Below are 21,720 nucleotides of genomic sequence, written 5' to 3'. Positions count from 1 at the left end.
ACACACACTAATGGTTTTGCAGTGTGTGCAGTAGAGGCGGTACAATTCATAAAGTGATTAAACTAGGGATAAGTCTATATTTACCTATTATTTACAATTCAGGGCACTATCAGACGTGATTTTAAAATGGATATTCCACATATATCATTTTGGCCTCCTTTAGCCATCGGAATTCAGTGTGTCCTGTAACCTTGGCCTGAACCAGCAACATATCACTTTACAATGCAAACCAATGAAGTTAGGAAATAATGTGTTTATTCTTTGCAATAGTTTTATAGTTCACAATTGGCAGAGCCCTTGATAGACATTGTATTGTATTTACATTTTTGTTGTTGCCTTGTGCTTTTTATTGATTATTAAATGCATTGAGAGAATGAAAAAAATGGTGAAATTCCTTATCTGATTTGGAATCTTATATGTGATTTTCTACAGTTCCACACTGTGAGTAAATGTCCCCAAACGATTTTGCCTTGCAGTAAAAAAGTTAATATATTGCAGAATAACCAGCAAACCGCTGGTCTGTCTGTCTATTCATCAGTCCCTGACTGTTAAACACACACAGGTTTGAGAGAAAATGCAGTTTACCAAACACTTCCACTCTAGCCCTGCCCACATCACCTCCACACAAAACAAGCACGGAGATCCACGTGGTGCTGAGTCATCAGCCGGCTCCCCACCCACCAAAACTGTATGACTATAAGAGAGGATGGAGCAGTACATTTAGACAGCTTGTCTCAACCCGTAAAGAGCTATTTATAGTTTTAAAAAGGGTAGAACAATGACATAGAGAATTGGTGACCTGGGATGAATGCTATGGAGTTACTCATCACATCAAACATTTGGAGCATAGGCAACCATTCAACTAAAGGACAATGGATTTAACAAAAAAACATCTACCACCACTCACCAAGAAAATACACACACATTTGAAGTCAAGCATGAATTTGAATGTAGTTATTTCAAGATCACTCAGAGCTATAATGTGTTTCTTTGAGAAACACCCACACTAATTTAGAAAATGTACCATGAAAGCAAGCTTTAACTTAACACACACAACCATAAAGACCCATCATGGAAAACGTTACTTTAATCTTTACTTCTACTTCCTGGAAAACTGTCTATCTTCACCAATGACCTCATTCTGCACCAATAGTTGTAAATAAATATTCCGTCCAATAAAACTATCACAGACTTTGTATCAGTGACCCCTGCCTGCCACACCCATCAAATAAACCTGCCTCAGGCTTTCCCAGATTATATCCAGTGTGATTTTGAGTGATCCCGCCCTGTGTTTTGTCACGGCCTGCATTTAGCTTAAACAGGAAGTACCTCAAATTGGGGAAGCAGGATTTTCTTCAGATTTTGTCACCATGAACACCCCCTACAAGAAGAAATAAAGGACATAGGGGTGTATAGTTTTCGGATGTCTGTAATAAAGTTAATATCTCACTAACACCTGGGGTTACAGAGCATCAAAGCTAACGCTTAAAGCTTGAAGTTTAAATTAAAGGGGCCCTATTGTGCTTTATTTACTTCATGCTGCCTGTGCTGCAGCACCTCTTTTCACCCTCTGTCTGAAACCAGAGCCCATCTGCTCTGATTGGTCAGCAGGCCGGCTCTGAACTCCCTCTGTAGGGAACTTTGGGATTTTAGCCTCTGCAGATAATTAACATGCACACACACCTATATGACACACTACAGCAAAGGGAAATCCCCAAAAAGCATGATAGGATCCCTTTAAGTCCACCTTAGTCACAAGGAACCATGCAGTACCAAGTTGGTATCATAAAGATTAACAAGTGAAATGATTTAAAGACTGTTATCTGCTACAAGAATTACAGCATGAGTTAGTTCACTTGTTAAGTCTCAGAGGGTTATATTTTTTCACTTTAAAAACTCTTGTATCATAATAACAAGATACAGCATATACTGTTTTAAACTATGGCTTCATATTTTCTGTGTGAATTAGACTTGTAGGGGGAAAGAACCCAGTGCCAGGGCAAACATCAGAGTGAGTAGTAAGGGGAACAGACTATGGGAGGGGGGAGGAAAAAGCAATCTTTAGAAACAAGGAGAGAAATAGCCCTTTCATCAAGAGACATGACTACATCTGCTATCTGTCCTCATTTACGTCTTCTCTCCTTCTCTCACTTTCTCATGTTTCAAGGCTGATATGTTTGTAGCCAAAGACAAGTTCAACAGGCTCCTCACTCAAAAGGCCTTGAGGCAAACCAGGCAAGCATTAAAACAGCAATATATTGGCTTAGCTCTTACATGACAGCATAATGTTGGTTAAACATTTAGCAATGGTGGGTTATCTTTAAAAGTAGTGTCATTTTGTGACAGTGACAGACTATACCCACTGATCTGGAATATCAGCGGGGTTTTTGTGTATACTTCTTATCATGTCCATCAGTGAATTTAGCTGCTTATTACATGCTGTCATTCATACTTATCCTCTTTTGTCACATATTCTTCATACATTCTCGTAAATAGGAGGAGACAAGAACAAAGAAATGGAAAGACGGAGAACTTCCCCTCTAAAAAAAAAACCTTACCTCAAAGTTTGATCAGGTGTGTCTGCAGTATTACATTGGAATTGTGTAAGAGATTAAAATGGCTTACGCTTCCTTGGAAGATATGCCCCTTTAAAACCTAGCAAACAGTAAGTATTATTATCCGATCTGGAATTCATTATCAAAACATTTAGGTTTTTGTCTTAAATTGTGATTTTTTTGTGAACCTTTTAGCCTGCATAGTCTGAGATGTTTGGGAAATGAAACACAGGCACTCTTTATTGACTCTCATATTAGCTTCCTGAATGCGGATTAGAAACTCTGTGTGAGTGTGTACAAGGAGAAGCTGTCCTTTTACTATTTTAGGAGGACATTTTCTTCCAATTTGCCTCGACTATAGAAATGTAAGCTACCTAATCTCTCTCTGCATCTCTGGTTCCCCCCCAGCTACTCAGGCAACGTTTTTTGTGAATGTGTTTCTGCATGCGTGAGACACCACGTGACTGAGTTCATGCTCCAGACGAGAAGAGGAACAAGGTGTCTTCAACTTTCAGGTGCTTGAAGGAAATGAGCAAACTTCCCCTGCTCACACAGCCTTTCTCACTTCTCTCTCTCTCTCTCTCTCTTTTGGGACTTCAACTAAATATTGGGTCACTGACGCTCCTGGGATCACGTATTTAGATCAACCCCAATTTTCCTTTTTTTTGTTCTGCCTACTTTCTGACTGACATCACATCATCTTTACTCATTAAAGTGGAAATTATATTTTTGCCAGATCTCTGTAACGGTGTCCTCAGCAAACCCTGTGTTCCCTTAGTTCCTAACTACCTTATAAAGTTTTTAATGTGCAAATAAAATACATATTAAATTACCAAAGGACCTAAACTGGCCGATAAATTATAGCCACTTTTATGTACTTTTGTAAGCGCTCACACCGGGCCTGCTCTGGTTTACTCACAGTCATTAATATTGCAGATAAAAAGCTGAAAAATAAATAGGCCGAAATGTTTTGTGCTGTTACTTTGTGTTTAAATATTAATGCTAGCAATGCTTTCTTGGTCGCTTTACATCACTGTCTAACTTGGTTGTTTGGCTTAGTGGAACTCTTTGGTATAACTAATTAACTTATCTGAGATGGCTCTTATTACCCGAGGCTGGGAAGTGAAAAGCCTTTTACAAAAGAAGGGCTCATTAAGGGTCTCCAACGGCAGTGGGTGGGAATGTGTGTTTCTCATTTGGCCAAATTACTTCAGCAACAAGTCAGCATAAATGATGTGTAATCCCTCTGAGTAATATAAATATGTCATCTTAATTTGACCTAAAATGAGAGTGCCTCGGGTCAATCAGTGTAGTGGAAATTAATGAAATGCAGTGTTGATAAATTCCAACCCAGTCTCATGGCATGTAGGATTCATTGTTTTTAGTGGGGGCTTCACAGACCTTTAACATTACCCCTTTACCCTTAGGTGCTGAGAAGAACAGTAGAACCGAAGAACATCACAGTAAAAAAAAGATTATCCTAAATCTTCATATTCATATCTTCCAAAATGTAATTCCAAACATTTACCGCAAATAAATACACAAGTCAAAAGATGTTGATTTAAAGTGTGTGAATTTGAAGTGGTTGCTATTTCAAACAACATCCTCACACTCACAATAAAGTTATTGCAAGCAAAAGTAAAAGTCTGGGTACAATAAATATGTGTCCTGCATTCAAAATGTTACTCAAGTAAATAAAGTACCAAAAGTAAAAGTACTCATTATGCAGATTGGCCCATTTCAGAATAATATATATCATATGTTTTGATTATAATTATTGATGCATTATTTGTTTATCACAGCTGGTAAAGGTGCATGACTTTGTATACTGCAGGGTAGCTTGTGAATTTTACTCCAGGTGTAACTAAAGTCTAAATTGAAGTGTTGATTATATTTCACATCATTAATCAAAATCTCCAAAGTAACAAAGGGTATACATTTAGTGGAGTAAAAGTACATGATTGACCTCTGAATTGTAGTGGAGTAGAAGTACAAAGTAACATAAAATGGAAATACTCAAATAAAGTACAAGTATCTCAAAATTGTACGTAAGTACATTACTTGAGTAAATGTACTTAGTTACTTCCCATACTTCATGGTATGTGATACAGATCATTCATTGTACACTTTCCTTCTCTGTGCTTTCCTTTTTATTTTCTGTCTAAGCTAATGCATATCTCATTACATGAAATAATACATTTGCTCTACAACTGACTATTTTGTGATTGCATCTTATACATCTTCTTTGTAAACCCAAACACCCCCCAACACTAATACTGGTGTACAATGGGAAATATGCAGGAGGAACTCTCCAGTGTTCAGTCATCAGGATCACACACAGTTCTGATGATGATCTGCTGCCTTCTGCTGGTTAAAGGATGCATTTAAAAAAAACTACTTTTTGCAAAAGCCACAAACAATGGACACACGTTAGTACAGTTTGTACTCATATCAGCGTCATCCAAGCATCACTTACAGGTGATAAACGTAATGTCTGTTCAGTTGAGTACAGCGCAGCTTAAACCCTAGATTAAGTTATTCTTTTGTGAGGCTCATAATTATAGCTGCAGAGATTGTGTCAGGCTGTTGACTTACTGCTGTTTATCGCGATTTTGAGTGTGCATCGTTTTTGTACTTGTAGCCTATATTGGGGTTTAAATGCCGAATAATATGAGCAATTTATGAGTAAATGCAATCGTGTATAAACAAAACACAGTCAGAAATGTACTGTACGTAGTGATCTTTGCTGATCAAAAAGCTCTTCATAAAGGTAGTGATTAATTTGTATTGGCATGGCGATCATCACACAGGTGTTAATGTATTTGTATTGTTTCCTCTCTTGCTTTTTTGTAACTTATAATCATGGGCGGATTGCATAATGGGCCCTTGGCACGGATATGCAATAGGCTGCACCACCTCTCTTACAAAGGCGCAGACCTTGTAATTTGTTTGCATCATTACCTGTTGTTGTCAGGTGTGTCTTTGTAGTCATGACATAGCACATATTGTGTTGCAATTGTGGTAGTTGTGTGGTGTTTTACTGTTTTTTTTGGGTTGTTTTATGTCTGTTTGTGTTCTTCTGGTGTGTCTCTGTCTTTGTGTCTGTTTGTGGTCTTCTGGTGGTCTTCTGGTGTGTCATTGTGTCTGTTTGTGGTCTTCTGGTGGTCTTCTGGTGTGTCATTGTGTCTGTTTGTGGTCTTCTGGTGTGTCATTGTGTCTGTTTGTGGTCTTCTCGTGGTCTTCTGGTGTGTCTTTGTGTCTGTTTGTGGTCTTCTGGTGGTCTTCTGGTGTGTCATTGTGTCTGTTTGTGGTCTTCTGGTGTGTCATTGTGTCTGTTTGTGGTCTTCTGGTGTGTCATTGTGGTTGTTCTGTGGCCGTTTGTAGTCCTTTCATGTTTCTGTATGGTTGTTTTGTGTCTGTTCTTAGCCGTTTGTGTGTCTTTTGGGTTGTTCTTGTGTCTGTTTGTGTTCTTATTGTGTGTCTTCTTGGTTGTTTTGTGTCTTTTTGTGGTTGTGTTGAGTCTGTCTATGGTTATATTTGTGTCTATGTGTGAATTCTTCATCCCAGTAGTTGTTTTCTCTTTTTGTTAACTTGCATCTTTTGATGTAATTTTGAGTCTTTTTCTTGTTGATGCATGTTTCTTTGTGGGACATTTTGTACGACATTTTGTAGGTGAAGGCCAGGGGGGCCCGTGATACTTGTGGCCCCTGGGCATGTGGTCAGTGGGCTTGTACAGAAATCCATCAATGCTTAGAATAAAGAAACAGCTTCATGTGATAAAGCACATTAAGTAAACTTTTTAAAGGAGTTTATTCTTATATGTATCTATATACATTAACATTTACAATGCACTATATGCAAGAGGTACAATCCATAAACACTATAGGTATGGCACATAAGAAACAGGTAGAAAAGCTGAACAGGGCTTGGTGAACAAATGTGTGCTTTAGAAATAATGCGGTTTGACGGGTGAAAGATCGCATGTGGTACAGCTGCATTCTGAATGGAGCAGCACAATGCCTTCAGGTGATATTCATGATAAAAAGTGTGGATGTTGCATGATGTGAAAACAGCAGTGAAACTCTGCAGACATTATGGGCTCAGAAGACTCTTAACACTGGCAGATTCTAGGTAGTATAACAGTGACTTTTCTTTATTCTCTAGTTGTTTTATTAAAGGTCCCATGTCATGGCCATTTCTACTGATCATAATTCCATTGTTGAGGTATACTAGAATAGATTTATACTGTGCAATTTTCCAAACTCACATTGGTTTCTCATACAGCATCTCTGTATAGTATGTGTATTCACTCTCTGTCCTAAACGGCTTGTTGGAGCTCCTGCCCCCCCCCCCCTCCCCTCCCTGTGAGCCCAGTGTGCTCTGATTGGTCGGGACGTTGCGAGGCTCGCTGCTCAGTGAGCTGGCTTACTGGTGTGGTTTCCAGGTCGGCGATACAGCGAGACAGCGCGAAACTCATCCTGAGCACACACAAACACTCACAGCCGAAGTAAAAACAATAAGTGTGGCTTGATATTGAGTAAGAAAAAGGTTTATAAACGCTGTGAGAATGGGTCTGCGGAGAGCATTTCTCCGCCATCCCAACTCGTCTATTACCAGCGTTCAGGGAGCTCTATGCAAGTCAATGGGACTCCCTGTTAGTTGAACATTTACGCTAAAGGTCCCCCCACTGCGTTTGATAGGTATCCAAGGAATCCTGGTGGGTGAGGAGCTCCGCGGATTGGTCCATTTTGGTTCCCGGAAGAAACAAATGGAAAAAGAGAAATCTCCAACGAGGCGTTCTGGGGCAGCATAGACAGGTCTTTTCTGTGTTAGAGTTTTACTCGCTACAGGGTGTACTTTGAGGGTTTTGACTCTGCAGACCGTTTACATGCATACAAACCTTCATAACACACAAGGGGACGGGTAATAACCGGAAAAGCATGACATGGGACCTTTAAGTAAGTGTGATTTTATCCAGCAGTGTATACATATCCATATATATATATACAGCATGAGAAAGGCATTAATAAAAAATGGCACAATAGTATATTCTTATGTTACTTGTCTGTAAAGTATATAAGAGTAGATAAAAAGCTAATGTTATCAAGGTCTTTTGTGAAGACATGACAGTAGTACAGTACTTTGATAATATAACGAACAAAGAGTACAATTTAATTTCAGGCACATTCATCATCAATTGCAAATTGCACTGCATTCAACTGGAGGAAATCAATCGGCACTTTAAAACGGTTTGACTTTTTCTTCTCAAAACATACATATTCAAATACAAAGAGTCTTTCAAAGGTTTCATCTTTAGAAATACTGCTGAGTGGATGTCATGCTGAGGGCCATTCAGTAGCTTTGTAAATTCAATATAATAGTAACACTGTGTAAAACTCCACAAGAAATATAATGTACACACACTGTGGTGATGACCTCAAAACATCAGCATTTTCTATACAAACAAATCCTATAATTCACTCCAATATCTGCAAGTGTATATTTCACAATGTATATTCAGAATACCAAATATTGTTCTAAAACAGCGACCAATATTTTCCCTTTTTTTCTAGCTGCAAATATTACTATGGAGCAAAGTGTGTTTGTTAAGTTATACTCATCACAGAACACAAGCAGGAACTGAGTAAAAATGAAGGATGTTCAGTTTAATAATCCAGTGGGACCTTTTGTGAAAAATGGTGAAACAGTTATTTTGGATGAAGCGTTTGATGTATCCAAGCTGCTCCTGAAATATAAAGTCTTCCTTGAACTAGGATGGATCCGTTATCTAAGTCAGAGCCGTTTCCATCCTCCACTTCCTACCATTGGGTGGCAGCCTTGTCTAAGATCCCCTCCTGGTGATTCGTTTCACAAATAATATTCCACAGCAGGTCTGAGTTCAGAAGCAGCAGGTAGCCATGTTGTGCTCCACAGAGTCCTAGCAGTCACACAGCAGGGCGCGTTCATTTTACTGAGCGGGTGCTATAAAACAGTAGCCTCCTCCATGGCATTGACCCACCTGAAACACAAGAGAAACATCTTATGACACCAAATCTTAAAGGGGGACTCCACCCAATTTGGTGCATGTCAAATGTTCCAAAAAGTTAGTCATAATGTCTCCTGTGAGGTCCCTGGTGGTCTAGTGGTTAGGATTCGGCGCTCTCACCGCCGCGGCCCGGGTTCGATTCCCGGTCAGGGAACACTGTTTTCCCAAACTCTGACCCTCCATAAAGAAAAATCTAAAGTTGATATCAGCGCCGTTGGTGTTTACCTTCGTGCAGTGTTAGGATTATCCGCCCTGAAGGTGTAGTACAGGGTTTTCTTGTGATACAGGTGGAAGACGTTGCTGCTCTCTTCTCCCTCCGGCCTCTCCGTCAGCTTGACCGTGAAGGCTTGCAGTGGTAGACTCTCTGAAGCCACTTTATCCTGGAGGAACCAGAGGTAAAGACATTAAACTCACAGATACAAGATAAGCACATGAATGAGATGACAGAAATATGCAAATAACAGGAATGTCTTAATAAGAACAAAGCAATGCACACATGTCAAAGAAAGAGAGCACAGAGAATCCCTTGATAGGTCATGTGGAGGAGGGTTGAACAGTGGAAATGTGAGTGTTAATTAGTGCATTGGCCAGATGAGAATAAGAAAAGGACAGACGAAGGTTGCGAGGAAATGACTGAGATATAATTGAGTGTTTTGGGGCTGGTGTGGGAGACTCTGTGCCCCCTCACCTCCGGGGCTGTGAAGGTGTAGAGCACCTTGTCTTTGAGGAGGAACCAGAGCCGCTTCCACTTCCTCTTGCTCTTCTTTCTCCGCTGCAGGCTGCCGCTCATGGTGGAGCCCTCCACTGTAAGCGACACCTGATGAAATAAATGCCAAAATAAGATTCAATGTAATACACCAAAGCAACAAACTATAAAATCACAATCTCCATTTTATCTGACAGTTTCAACTATTATTTCAACAAATAACAAAAACAAATCTGATTTCTATTGCAGGGGAAGGATTTCATTACATTCCTGTTTTTTTGTCTAACCTCTGAAGATGAGAATTAAGGGGACAGAGTCATATAGTGACCCCGCTGGCAGCTGTTCAACACTACTCTTCAGCTGTCAGTTGTCATACATGCCTAACATTCCAATTCACAAGCTTTACACTACAGACACAGGTCCCTGGTGGTCTAGTGGTTAGGATTCGGCGCTCTCACCGCCGCGGCCCGGGTTCGATTCCCGGTCAGGGAACTCACTTTATTTACTGGATACTATGGGTTCGATTAAAAACATAAAAACATATAGAACTATAAAGAAATGTGTGTTGAAACTGAGGATTTGATTTCATTCCATCAAAGTGCTCAGTCACCAGCCTCACTTAAACATCTATCATGACCATATGTACAATGAGAAGTGGATTTGGAGTTGAGGGGTTGAGGGGTTGAGGGGTTGAGATGCATAGTGATCAGGAATTTGGCCCGTCAAGCTTAATTTGTATTTGTTATGAAAACAGACCTGGTTGAGAGGGGAGATGGTCTTCCGGCTCTTCCACAGGCTCGGGGGCTGCAGGCTCTGGAAGACAGCAGAGAGCGGACGGCTGGCCCGGTGAGTCCGAGGGCTGGAGTTCCCGCACGCCCCCGACAAGCTGCCACCTGCAGACAAACACATGCACAGTTAATGCCATATCAAGAGGAAGACGCACACAATACTTTTTTCTTTCTGATGTTCCCCATCACAAGTACATGCAGAAAAGCTGACATTCACCTCTTTTCCTGAGCTCAGTATAGCAGTGATCACAGACTTTAGCCACCCTGTCTTTGAGGTACTTCAGAGGGTATCTATTCCTGGAACAAGACCTGCACACCACCTGCTCAGAGACACAATACACACATTTAGATATCACAATATACACACCACATATACATAGAAAGGCTATTTGACCTTGTGACACTTGATATTTGATCCATATGATAAAATGACAACTTGGAACCAAACAAATGATCAAAAGTGGCCCTTAAATGAAGAACCTAGCACAATGGTTTTATTGGAAACCTAGAAATTAATTATATTATATTACTATTAATATCAGGTCCGGTTCAGAAACTGTAAAAACAAAGTTGTGTGTATCTGACCTTGCCACAGGCGTTGCAGTGGTGTCGTCTCAGTGTGAGGCTGAAGTCAGAGGTGCAGTTCATGCACATCATCACATGAGAAACAGGCACCAGCGAAGGAGCAGCTTCACCCAGTGCCATCCACAGCTTCTCACGGGCCTGTTGGAGGCAAGGACCAGGTGTGGTTATAGAAATATTATCGGCAGAGTTTATTGACTGCAGTGAAAACGTTTTTGGAAGTCTAAACGCAATATAATAGGGATTTAAGCAGATTATTTTGTTGGATAAAACATAGTGTAAATTAAAATCCTAATTACATCTATCTAAGCAAATGTTACTGTATGTGAAACACACCTTATTATTGCAGATTTTTTATGTAAACATTTCATTATTACATTATATATTATGAACCCAGAATAAAAAACAGCCTCTCTTTACTTTCTTACCTCACTGCAGGGTCCACCAAACGTACAGAGTCCTGCAGCGTGGTCGGCTACAGCGCGACTCAGAGTGTGGAACCAGTCCTCACGCTCTCCCACTGAACTGAGGAGACAGAAACAATCATACCTCATACTTCTGAAAGGCTTTAGATGGATCATCAAGACTGATTCATCCATCATCAGAGAAAAGTCTTTCGAAACAATTTCAAAAACATTATTTTTAAGGTTTGGTCAGATGCTCACCTGGCTGACAGTGTTATGGTGATGTCAGACACCTCGATCCTAAGACAGTTCAGCACGTCGTCGAGGAGGGGTTTACTCACCTGTGTGTGAGGGGGGCAAATGCACATCACAGTTAAACCAAAACATATAGAAAGTTGGAGATTAACTGAGATTGTCATGAAAGGGAGAAGTGAATCTACCTTCATCCCGGACAAAGACAGCGTGTTCTTAAGCCTGTATTTTCCATCCTGCTGCGGGTAGGTGTACAGCATTATATCGTTCATCTGATAAAAACACATAGAATGAGGAAAAATGCAAATTATGTTAGGGGTCTCCTATTTGATTATACGAATAACATAGCAGATAATGTAATGTCTTAGTTGACTAACTACAAACATGTGTTAAATTCCCATCTATTCAAGGATGCAAAACCCCATATTGCCACAAGGTGGTGGTGTTACCTTGAGAATAATGTCTACAGTTGCAGCACACACCTCTCTTTATTCTTTCTTTCATGAGAGCAACTTTCTGTGCTTAACTACTTTGATCATGTTTCCTTTCACAGTGTTCACACATGTTGGTGCACAACATTCCCATGTATGCACACAACAAAATGAGGTATTAAAACTGTTTATTTGCTTGTCAGACCAGAAGTATTGTGATCTCCTGAACACACTGAGAAGTCCATTGTGTTACGAGAGGCATTTCATTCCTTCCCAGACAAAAGGGATGATATCATGGGTCACACCTAATGTGTGCTCTAAACATCCGCTGGGGCCGTAAAGGCAGCATCCAGGAATTCTCCACCCTGCTCCGGGCTCCAGGCCTCCCCTCCCAACCTTCCCAGGCTACACTGAGAACCAGGACTGGGTGGAACCGGCCACCTTCACCACAACAACAACAACACACCAACACACGCAGCAGTAATGGGTTCACTGGACTCTACTGGCTGGAGACAAAACACAGCGCGATGGCCAAGCCCGAGTCCTGCCCCTGACCTCTGGGCTGCAGCCACCGCAGCTCGTCTGCTCCACCCTGCGCCGCTCATTTACTCCAGGATTCCTTCCACAGAAAACCAGCCAAGTGCCAAGTTACAGATGACTCAAACGACTTTCCCAGACGAGACGCAACATGTACCCACTTGACCTGTCGGCACTTAAGACGTTTAGTTTTTCAAAAGAACTCACTAAACCTTCATTTTATTCCCCTTGGAGGTATGATTAGGCCCACAAAGATTAGACCTGACTCTTCATGATCCCTGCACGAGTTTTGAGCCTTAGCCTGAATGCAATACTTACATTTACACTGCAAAAAAAAGGAAATATATTTTTTTATTTGATTTAAAAGCTTAAGTCTTTAGTGCAGAAACAGACAGTTGTGACACAATCTCAAATGCGCCTTCTAATAAATGCTCAGCACAGACCCACAACTGTCTTTTATCACATAATATAGGGTCTGCATTGACTGTAGTACATCCACAGGTAATTATCTCTTTACACCAAGAGAACAACTCAAAAGTAATATACAAAGTACAATATTCTTTCTTATTTCCTCTTCTTGTCTCATTCAGCTTTGTCTTTCCTTCTTTTCTTTGACTTCTTATTTTTTCCATTATGTGTAAGTACTACTTATGTTGTTGTATATACATTTTTTACGGCAAATTATTTTGTTATCTATTGTGATAAATAATAATAAAAATATATATTTAAAAAACCACTGCTGCTCCTTGTATGCCTGAACATTATCGATAAACAAAAGTGTGGAGAAAAAAATGCAATAATACAAATAAAATGTGGGGAAATTGGCTCAAACTCGACCCCTTTCCAGCCCTAGGGAATTTAAGAAATTACAGCACAATTACAGCCGCAACCCAGAGGGTAAAGACAGGCCCACTCAAGTGAGGGCAGAGAATCAAAGCTCTGATTCAGCTTCTTCTTTCATTTAAACTGTCTTCCCTCTGGCAGCTTTCTCCATCTCCATCCTCTTTGTAATCCCTTCCCTCACTCATCCGACCCTCTTCGTTGAGCCCAGGCTTGTGACATGGCTGCAGCTTCTCTCCATCGCTGAGGTGAGTGATGGCTTTCATCTTCACTATTGTTCGGATTCTCTTTCCTTAAAAGCCCATAAATAACACCTGACCCACTGAAGCCGTCAACCTCAAGAGAGGGAATGGCTATATAACCCTAATAGCCTACAAGCGTCAACCACCAGCCCTTTTCAGTCATTCCTCGACTGCAATCCTGTTTAGAAGGACTGAAGGAGAATAAGGGCAAACTGAAGATAAAAATAAGAGATACATAAATCAATTTGTATTGAAGTTGGATCAACAAGGACAAGCCAAAAATCCTAAATACTGCTCCTACGGATATGTAGCTCAAGCATAATTCATAACATGAGACAGCACTGATTGCACATGGAACAATAGAGTGGGCTTCTCTGTATCACGTTATGTGTTTGTGTAGCACCACCCCCCCCCTCCGCCAACGCCTCCTCCCCGCATTCTACAGGGTGTCTGGCCTTCACTTTGCTGTCAGTCCCCTCCCAATACACAGGAAGCCAGCATCCAGTGACCCACACCAAACATCCTGTAAGGAAGTGGGGCCCTCGAAAACAAGTCCTGAGAGGAGAGGGGCGGAGAGGAGCGAAGAGGGAGGCCCTCTCTGGATGGGTGTGGTGCCAAGTGGAGGTCTTACAGCCTTGGCCTCGTGCCCTCCCTCCCAACCTCCCCTACCTCGCAAATCGATCTCCACCCAACATTCCACCATATTCTCGCAGACCCCGCTAGCTTTGTTTTTATGTTTTGTACAAACAAATCAATCCCTTGGACATTACAAACTCAAAGTGTGCATCGAAATATTGTTCAAACCCAAAGACTTTATTTGAACCCCTAATGGAGAGCGTTAAGTTCCAAAAGAAAACCAACATTTTTCTTTGAATATGTCAAATATCACATGTGGTATATCTTCAATGAAAAGCTCAGACAAACTAATACAAACGATACTTTTATATGGTGCAGAAGGATTTGAACATCCTACAGGAAATAGTTGGACATTTTGAAAACCATGCTTATTTGCATTATTAGATAGGAAATTGATATTACACTCATACAGTAGCTGTCTGTTTAAGTTGAAGCGATCGCCAGGAGGTGGTTAGCTTAATTTAGAGAATATAAACAGGGAAAGCCTGTCCTTCCTTTCCCAAAGTTAAAAATACACCTACCAACACCTCTGAAGCTGACTAATTAACACGTTTTATCTTGTTAAATTGATCTGTCTTACACCCAGCAAGGAACCTCCCGGTAAATCACAACTTGAAGATATAACATATTAGGTGTTAATTAATGATAGTTGAAGTGTTATGGACTTTCACATCCAACTCTTAGCAGTTGAACTAATAAGAGTATTTCACAAAATGTCAAACAAAAGGGAAAACAGTATGTCAAAGGCCTACATGACAGCTATTGCAGTCTAAACATGTGTCATAAAGAGTGCATGATATGTTACCAGAAACAGGTGTCGAGGCTGCCTGCTTTTCCTCGAGACCTTCATCAGAGTGCCCTCTTTGACAAACATCTGAAGAAGAAACAACACACATAAGAAATATAATAATAACATGTTAAGATTTCAAATGGCTGCCTACGTCAACTTTGTTTTAAGACAGGGTCTTCAATATTTGAAGACCCTGTCAAGGCCTTCAAATATTGTTTGTCAGACGTCACGACAAAACAATGTGTCGCTGTGTTTTGACAGTGAGACAGTAACACTGGCCACTTGATGCTCACCCTTCCGGGCTTCAGGAGGTCCCTCTTGCCCTTCACGCTGTATTCGATGTGGACCAGACGCAGCAAGTTCTCCTGAGGGAGCAAAGAGATAGAGAGAGATTATCCAGTGATGGACGGAGCAGGAGACAAAGAATGAAACTGTCCCTGTTTGTTCCTGAATGAAAGGGAGGGAGGCGGAAAGGGATGTGATACTGAAAACTGAATAGAGGGGTGGAAAGAGATAGAGGGACCCTGTGTTTCCACTATCTGTCATTCTGTGCATGTGTGTCCCGGCATGTGCACAGAAGAGGAAATAAAAGCAAGTGTGATAAACAGAGGAGGCAAGCCAAAGGGACGCACAGGGGATCTTGACAGTGAGAGGCGAGAGGGTTTGTAAATGATCTCCATGTTTGAGGAGGAGCACAAGCCATGTCCACCCTTACACAGCTCCCTTTGTAATGATACACCTGGGACTTTCTGATGACATCATCTTTCTTTGCCCCTTGCGTTTTTCAACGGGCGACAGAGGTCGGCCTCCCCAAAGAGGGATAGACCTCTCCTTCACTGTTGCGTGTCATTTAGAAGAAGGATTGATACACAGGAAAACCTCAGCTGTCTAACTTCTTTACGCTCCATCTCCATCCTAGAATTGCTTTTCATTGCCAAGCGGAATATAATGACGTGTCTCAGTAACAGCACGCTGGGCTGGGACTATATCAAACTCAACAGGAGCTTAACAGTGTCAATGATATAAGCACACAGAGGGTGTTTCTCAATCGCGAGTACGCTTGCTTGGTAGCACATGTCTGCCGAGCATCTTGCTTCAGAAGCGAGGCAAGAATACTTCCTGGCATTCGGAAAACAAAGAGTGGAACACGCTAGCAAGTGTGCAGGTGTGCGTCATATGAGAGGCCCCGCCTTACATTTTCCGCCACAGATTTGGGGAAATTGGTCCGTGCGCAAAGCATTGTGGGGATTTTAAGACCGCGGAGTCTACTCATGTGCAGCCTAGAAATTTCTCCAAACGAAGTACGCCGAGCTCGGTAGAATTCCAAGTATGCTGGACATTGGAATAGTACTTCGGCGGCACTCGATGACGTAGTATGCTTGAAATAGTGGCTCTGGAGCAGCTTTACTCGCGATTGAGAAACACCCAGAGTCTTTTTAGAGTTAACTCACCCCCTGTTTCAGGTTGTCATTGGCCTGGTCTGCCACCTCGGACACGATCACCAAGGCAGCTGCAACATAAACAGAGATAGAAAGAGAGAGAGATTTATGCGCAACCCAATTCAATAAAGACACACTCAGTGACTGTGAGAGGACAAATAGGGCCTGATACATGTTTAGCAGCTGCAGTCTGTATGCATGTATCAGTATGTCTTTTACTAGTGATAAAACATGACTTTAATGGCATTCAGGTTTACCTTGCGTGTCCTCATATTCTTTAGAATCAGGAGAGAGGTTGTTCAGGTAATCTGGAGAAGACAGAGATAGGTCAAGGCATGAAAATAAGGTTTAAAAAACAAATTAGATTTTATAAACTGTAAAGTATAGTACAACATGGTTAGAACTAGGCTAATACACAACGTTATGCTAACAACCTGTCTTCTCTGGTACATTTGAAAAGCAGGAGTATGTTTTAAAAGAAAAAAAATGCTAATTCTTCTTGAAAAACTTGAATTCATGAGCAAAATAACAAACCCAACTCACTTAGAAGATACTTGGTTAGGTACACAGTAGCCTAGCTAACCGTGGCTCACTTACAGTTAGCTAACATTAGCAGTGCTTAACTTATTTGCTACTGTTACAGTACGTTTTAGCCAACCCAGTCTCACGGCATTTCGTGTAATTTAATCTATTGATTCGTGTTCACCAACACGATTTTCACATTTTTTTCGTGTCACACAGAACGATTTTAAATGCAATGTATTTCTATTGGTAGTATGTTTCGTGCCTGCAACACGTCTTTTTGTCCGGTCGGGTCTTGGAAGACCAGAAGCTGTGTGGTTCATAAAAACATGTTCTTACTCAATATCTTACCCTAAGCCTAACCCTATCCCTTTTATTTTAAATTGTATAATGTCTGAGTTTTTTTGGTCAGTGAGGAAAAGAAATGGGGCTCAGAGCCTCAGAATACTGAAATCTGTATTTTATGTCATCTTTTTTTCCTTCTAATTTGTTATTATTTGGTGCAGGCACGAAACATACTACCAATATAAATACATTGCTTCTAAAATCGTTCTGTGTCAGAATACTTAAATCTGTATTTTTTTAAATGTCTTTTTCCTTCTAATTTGTTATTATTTACATTGCTTTTAAAATCGTTCTGTGTGACACGAAAAAAATGGCGAAATCGTGTTGGTGAACACGAATCAATAGATTCATTTCGTGACTATAACACGAAATGCCGTGAGACTGTGTTGGTTTTAGCGGCTAATGTTATCCCATAGTTGTTATGAAGAGCTTCAATAGCCCTTGTTAGGGAAAATTACATGAGCTTGTTTTAAAATGTATTGAATAGCCTTGCGTATGTGCGTATTTGTCTGTTACCTGTGAGTAGCATTCGATATTGAAGCACTCTCACTATGACCTGCAGCAGCTGGTGTTTCAGTGGGATTTCAGCTTCTTCTGGGCTTCTTGTCTGTTCACACACAGAGGTCAAAAAAGAAAAGAAGTAAATATACAGATTTCACAACTTTACATGGGTTTTAAATTGCTACGTTGACTCATAGTCAAAGCTTGAATTTGACATCTTGTAGGATATCCTATATGAAGTTGTTTTCAGTGTGGGCTACTGAATTGTTTGACTACCACTGAGATCAAACCATTAAAACAAATATATAGCTTGATCGTCAAAAGGCATTCCTGAAATGCACCCAGAAAACCACATCTCTTTGAAGGTAACCTCTATAATGCTGCGATGCTGCGAGTCAAGGTCACTAGTGACCACGGGGACACTATCGGACTGGCTGACCTTGACGCATCTTCTCAGCAAAGAAAACCCCTGAACAACTCCCATTGTTCTCCTGACATTAGTCATTTGCAGGTGAAAGGGGGCAGAAATTGGTCCAATCAAAGAGAGCTTTAGAAAATCTATCAGGATCTAATTGCCTCTGACAGGTATTCATGCCCTGAGCGGTAGAAGAGCAATGGGGACAGACCGACCGCACACACACACACACACACACACACACACACACACACCACACACACACACACACACACACACACACACACACACACAACACACACACACACACACACACACACACACACACACACACACACACACACACACACACATACACAGAGCATTTTCTAATCCAATGAAGTCCTATCTTTCATTAGAGAGGCACAGATAGCGCCCTGCGGGAAACATCATCTTCATCTTATTTACACTGCACACACACTGCACACACACTGCACACACACTGCACACACACTGCACACAGACAAGAACCCACACAGACACACAATGAACTCGTCTCGGACACATTCACAAACAATATATTATTGATGCGCCCCTCCACACACAAGCAGGGATAAACACACACACAGACCTTGGGCTGGGGATGAGATAACACTGATTTGGCCTGTAAAGGGTAGGGGTGGGATGTGAGGAAAACACACCACTCTTTGTCTTCATTATCGCAATCTGGAGTGCAGGAGTCAAAAGTAAAACAAAGAGCTGATGCCTCTTTTAATGAGCAGGCCTTTACAAAAACTATCTTTTTGTTCCTATTCTCTGTCGCATCCTTCTCTCCTTAACTTCGGCCCTCAGCAACAACCTCTGTTTTAATTCATCTCTCTTTTCTGCTCTCTTTCCTCTTCTCTCCTATCACTACATGATGCATCGAGTACTATAATAACCAGCTCTCCATTATTAGACCAGCTTGGGTTTCAGAACATCCGCTCTACTCAAGTGTCGCTTGTAAATTGTCATCCAATTGACACTTGTTCAGAGGAAGTGGCTTTCCAGAGATGGTAATTAGCGTGTGGTTTGTTTGGGCGAGCGAGCCAAATGGGGGAGGAGAGAAGAGGGAGTGGGTGATGCCTCGTGCTGGGAGACAAACACATGCACACACACATACACCAACACTTTTCAGACTCTTTCACGGCCAGCTAATTTGCTGAATGCACACACACACACATTCACACACACACAAAATGCACACACTGATCTAATTGGGGAGTTGTAAAGGAGACTGCTTCTCTAATTAGCTTCTGTCTGCCTCATTGCCCAGCTGCCTTTACAAGGATTTCACTCCATCTCTCTCTCCCCCTATCGCTCTATGTCCACCTGCTGCACAGCCTCCTCCTCTCCTTTGGGCTTCTTGCACAAGAGAAAACACACACAGGCTTCACACCGACACAAGCCATGGCATGAATATAAATCTAAGTGGATGTGCTTTGGAAAGGGGATTTCATAAACTAGTTTCACAATTTGTGTATGGACATGTCCCTGCGAAACAATCAGACACCAGCACAACAAGGTGCAAACACTCACAAACAAAGGTACACACACACAGACACACACACACACACACACACACACACACACACACACACACACACACACACACACACACACACACACACACACACACACACACAAACACATATGTACAAACACCACACTGTGTTACCCAATGTTTATAGATGGTGTGGCAAACAGGGGGACTGGCTGTGGAGAGGAGGCTTTAATCGTGTAAAGGTCTAGCTCTGATCTGATCAGAGTCTGTGGCTACTTCATCACTGTCATCACCACATCTACAATGATATTACTACCACTTAGACTGCTGGGCTTTGGCTTGGAGCAAAATAAAGCGGGAAGGTTGAGAAGAAGAAGACGTGTTGAGGGAGGTAATGGGTTCAGTCTTGAAACAAAGAAAGAGATGAATTGATGAAAAACTTGTAAAGGTCACGCAGTAGAGTGCAGATCTCTACCAGGGGTTTCTCCCTCTCCCCTACCCTTACAATTAAAAGGATCTCTCATATCTAACTTTAGTGAATCATAACACATTGGGTGTGGATTTCATCTGCAGATGCTTCGGTTCTAAGAGAGACCAAACTGTTCTATTGAAGTCAGTTTTTGAGTGATGGCAAAGGCCAACATGTGGCCTGCCTAAGTCAAGGTAAGGGTGTTTAAAAAAAAAAGAAAAAGCTTTTGTTACAGAAGCATTTATCGGCTGGTTAACAAGAATAAGGAGCCAGCTTTCATCAAAGGTATAAAATAGTTCTAATATTGTGTATCATCGCAACCATGAGAGGTCATTGAGCGTACCGTCGTAGAAATACAGACGGGCAAATAAACTCTACTAAACGCCCTATAACATTTTTTTCAATTCACAAAAATATCTGCAGTCAATTAATACAAAAAAAATCAGTGTTTCCACTACTAAGTATAATGAGGCGTCACACGGCCGACAGATAAAAGATTATCGACCCCTCTCAGTAGTACATATAGTGTCCTGTCCTATGACCCGTACGATCCTCCTTGCTCTCCCTGAGCCCTCCTTCTCCCTCATTACAGTGGGGTCACACACACCTTGCAAATCCCAAGGCAGTGCTTTGATTCAACACAGCATCCATCACACAAAAACAATGCCCTGGTGTGGGGAGGTTGGGGAGGACAGACCTCAGATTATAGTCTTATATGCAGTATGGGAAATGTTAACACAATGTTCTGTGTGTATATGCAGTGGCAGGTGTGGTGAATCTGCCGGTGGACTGAGAATAGGTTATTGATTATGCCTCTGGGTGTTAATTTAGAGGTGCAAGATGAGATGAGACAAACCTTTCTGCAGAACATACAATATACTTCTGTCCTTAGATATGATCATGTCCTTTAATGCGTGTATCCTTCTTTGCAAATCAATCCATTTATTGCTACTCCAGGTGGCAATTAGTGGTTTATGATGTGAGAAAAGGGACTATTATCAACTTCATGAGGCTAAAATAAAGTGGCACAAATTCGATCAAGGTTATCGAAGACACTTTGTAAGATACTAAAGATAATTGTGATGGTTAAGGGTCTTCATCTCTCACCTCCACTCTCTTCTATTTACACAAGCTTCGCTAAAGTCTGGCAGAGCCAACATTTTCTTTGGAAGGGGCAGCTGCTTCTGAATATTCATGAGCGGAGACAGTTGGTGCCTTGTCCGTTTCTTTCTTATCAACCTCGATGAGCCTGGAAGCATTGTGTCAGCCACTCAAAGTGTATCCAAATACAGCATGGGACTGGTAATGCGTACAATTTTGGGGGGAAAGACGCTTAGTTGAGTAGGAAGCTTTGTGAAATTCAATGTTTAACATAAACAGAAACCCAGGATAGGCTTTCAATTGGGATATTTTATTATTCAGGGTGACCTGTGTGCTGCCACACAGCGGCAAATTGTGAATCAATTCTATAGACCAGGACACAGCTGCATGAAAATGAGAAATCTATCCGTGAATCTCTTTGGTCTTATCTTTAGGCTCTCTTAATATCCTGTCTTTTAGTTACAAATGGCCAATTACATTGTCACCAGTTTGAACTATACCCATTCCTCCAATATATCAAAAGTGTTGCTTAAAGTAGACCAGGCACACAATCTGTGGACGATTGCGATGGGTTTAGAATGAGCTTTGCTATGAATT

At 41.3% G+C, this 21,720-nt stretch overlaps 1 protein-coding gene and 2 non-coding genes across 4 annotated transcripts in view; 2 read left to right on the top strand and 1 right to left on the bottom strand.

The window, feature by feature from the left end:
* Positions 1-7,179: 7,179 nt before the first annotated feature.
* The window catches only part of fgd5a (FYVE, RhoGEF and PH domain containing 5a), a 35,451-nt gene continuing 20,910 nt past the window's right edge, over positions 7,180-21,720 (bottom strand). Inside the window, exons 8-21 of one of the 2 annotated variants that reach the window (XM_034121904.1) lie at positions 17,632-17,722; positions 16,506-16,556; positions 16,261-16,319; positions 15,103-15,174; positions 14,825-14,893; positions 11,522-11,605; positions 11,343-11,422; positions 11,106-11,202; positions 10,681-10,818; positions 10,313-10,415; positions 10,064-10,200; positions 9,290-9,418; positions 8,827-8,981; positions 7,180-8,574 (exon numbers count right to left, since the gene is read on the bottom strand). In XM_034121904.1, the coding sequence (XP_033977795.1) occupies positions 8,538-8,574; positions 8,827-8,981; positions 9,290-9,418; positions 10,064-10,200; positions 10,313-10,415; positions 10,681-10,818; positions 11,106-11,202; positions 11,343-11,422; positions 11,522-11,605; positions 14,825-14,893; positions 15,103-15,174; positions 16,261-16,319; positions 16,506-16,556; positions 17,632-17,722 (1,302 nt within the window). In that variant the 3' untranslated portion in view covers positions 7,180-8,537. The remainder of the gene's footprint in view (positions 8,575-8,826; positions 8,982-9,289; positions 9,419-10,063; positions 10,201-10,312; positions 10,416-10,680; positions 10,819-11,105; positions 11,203-11,342; positions 11,423-11,521; positions 11,606-14,824; positions 14,894-15,102; positions 15,175-16,260; positions 16,320-16,505; positions 16,557-17,631; positions 17,723-21,720) is intronic. The other variant, XM_034121905.1, reaches the window with a different exon arrangement.
* trnae-cuc lies at positions 8,684-8,755 on the top strand. Its single transcript has one exon. It is a non-coding gene; the product is annotated as a tRNA-Glu (tRNA).
* Positions 9,728-9,799, top strand: trnae-cuc. Its single transcript has one exon. It is a non-coding gene; the product is annotated as a tRNA-Glu (tRNA).

Source organism: Trematomus bernacchii, unplaced genomic scaffold, assembly GCF_902827165.1.
Source record: "Trematomus bernacchii unplaced genomic scaffold, fTreBer1.1, whole genome shotgun sequence".
NCBI lineage: Eukaryota > Metazoa > Chordata > Actinopteri > Perciformes > Nototheniidae > Trematomus > Trematomus bernacchii.
The sequence above is the reverse complement of the archived record's forward strand: the minus strand, read 5'-3'. Positions and strand labels throughout refer to the sequence as shown.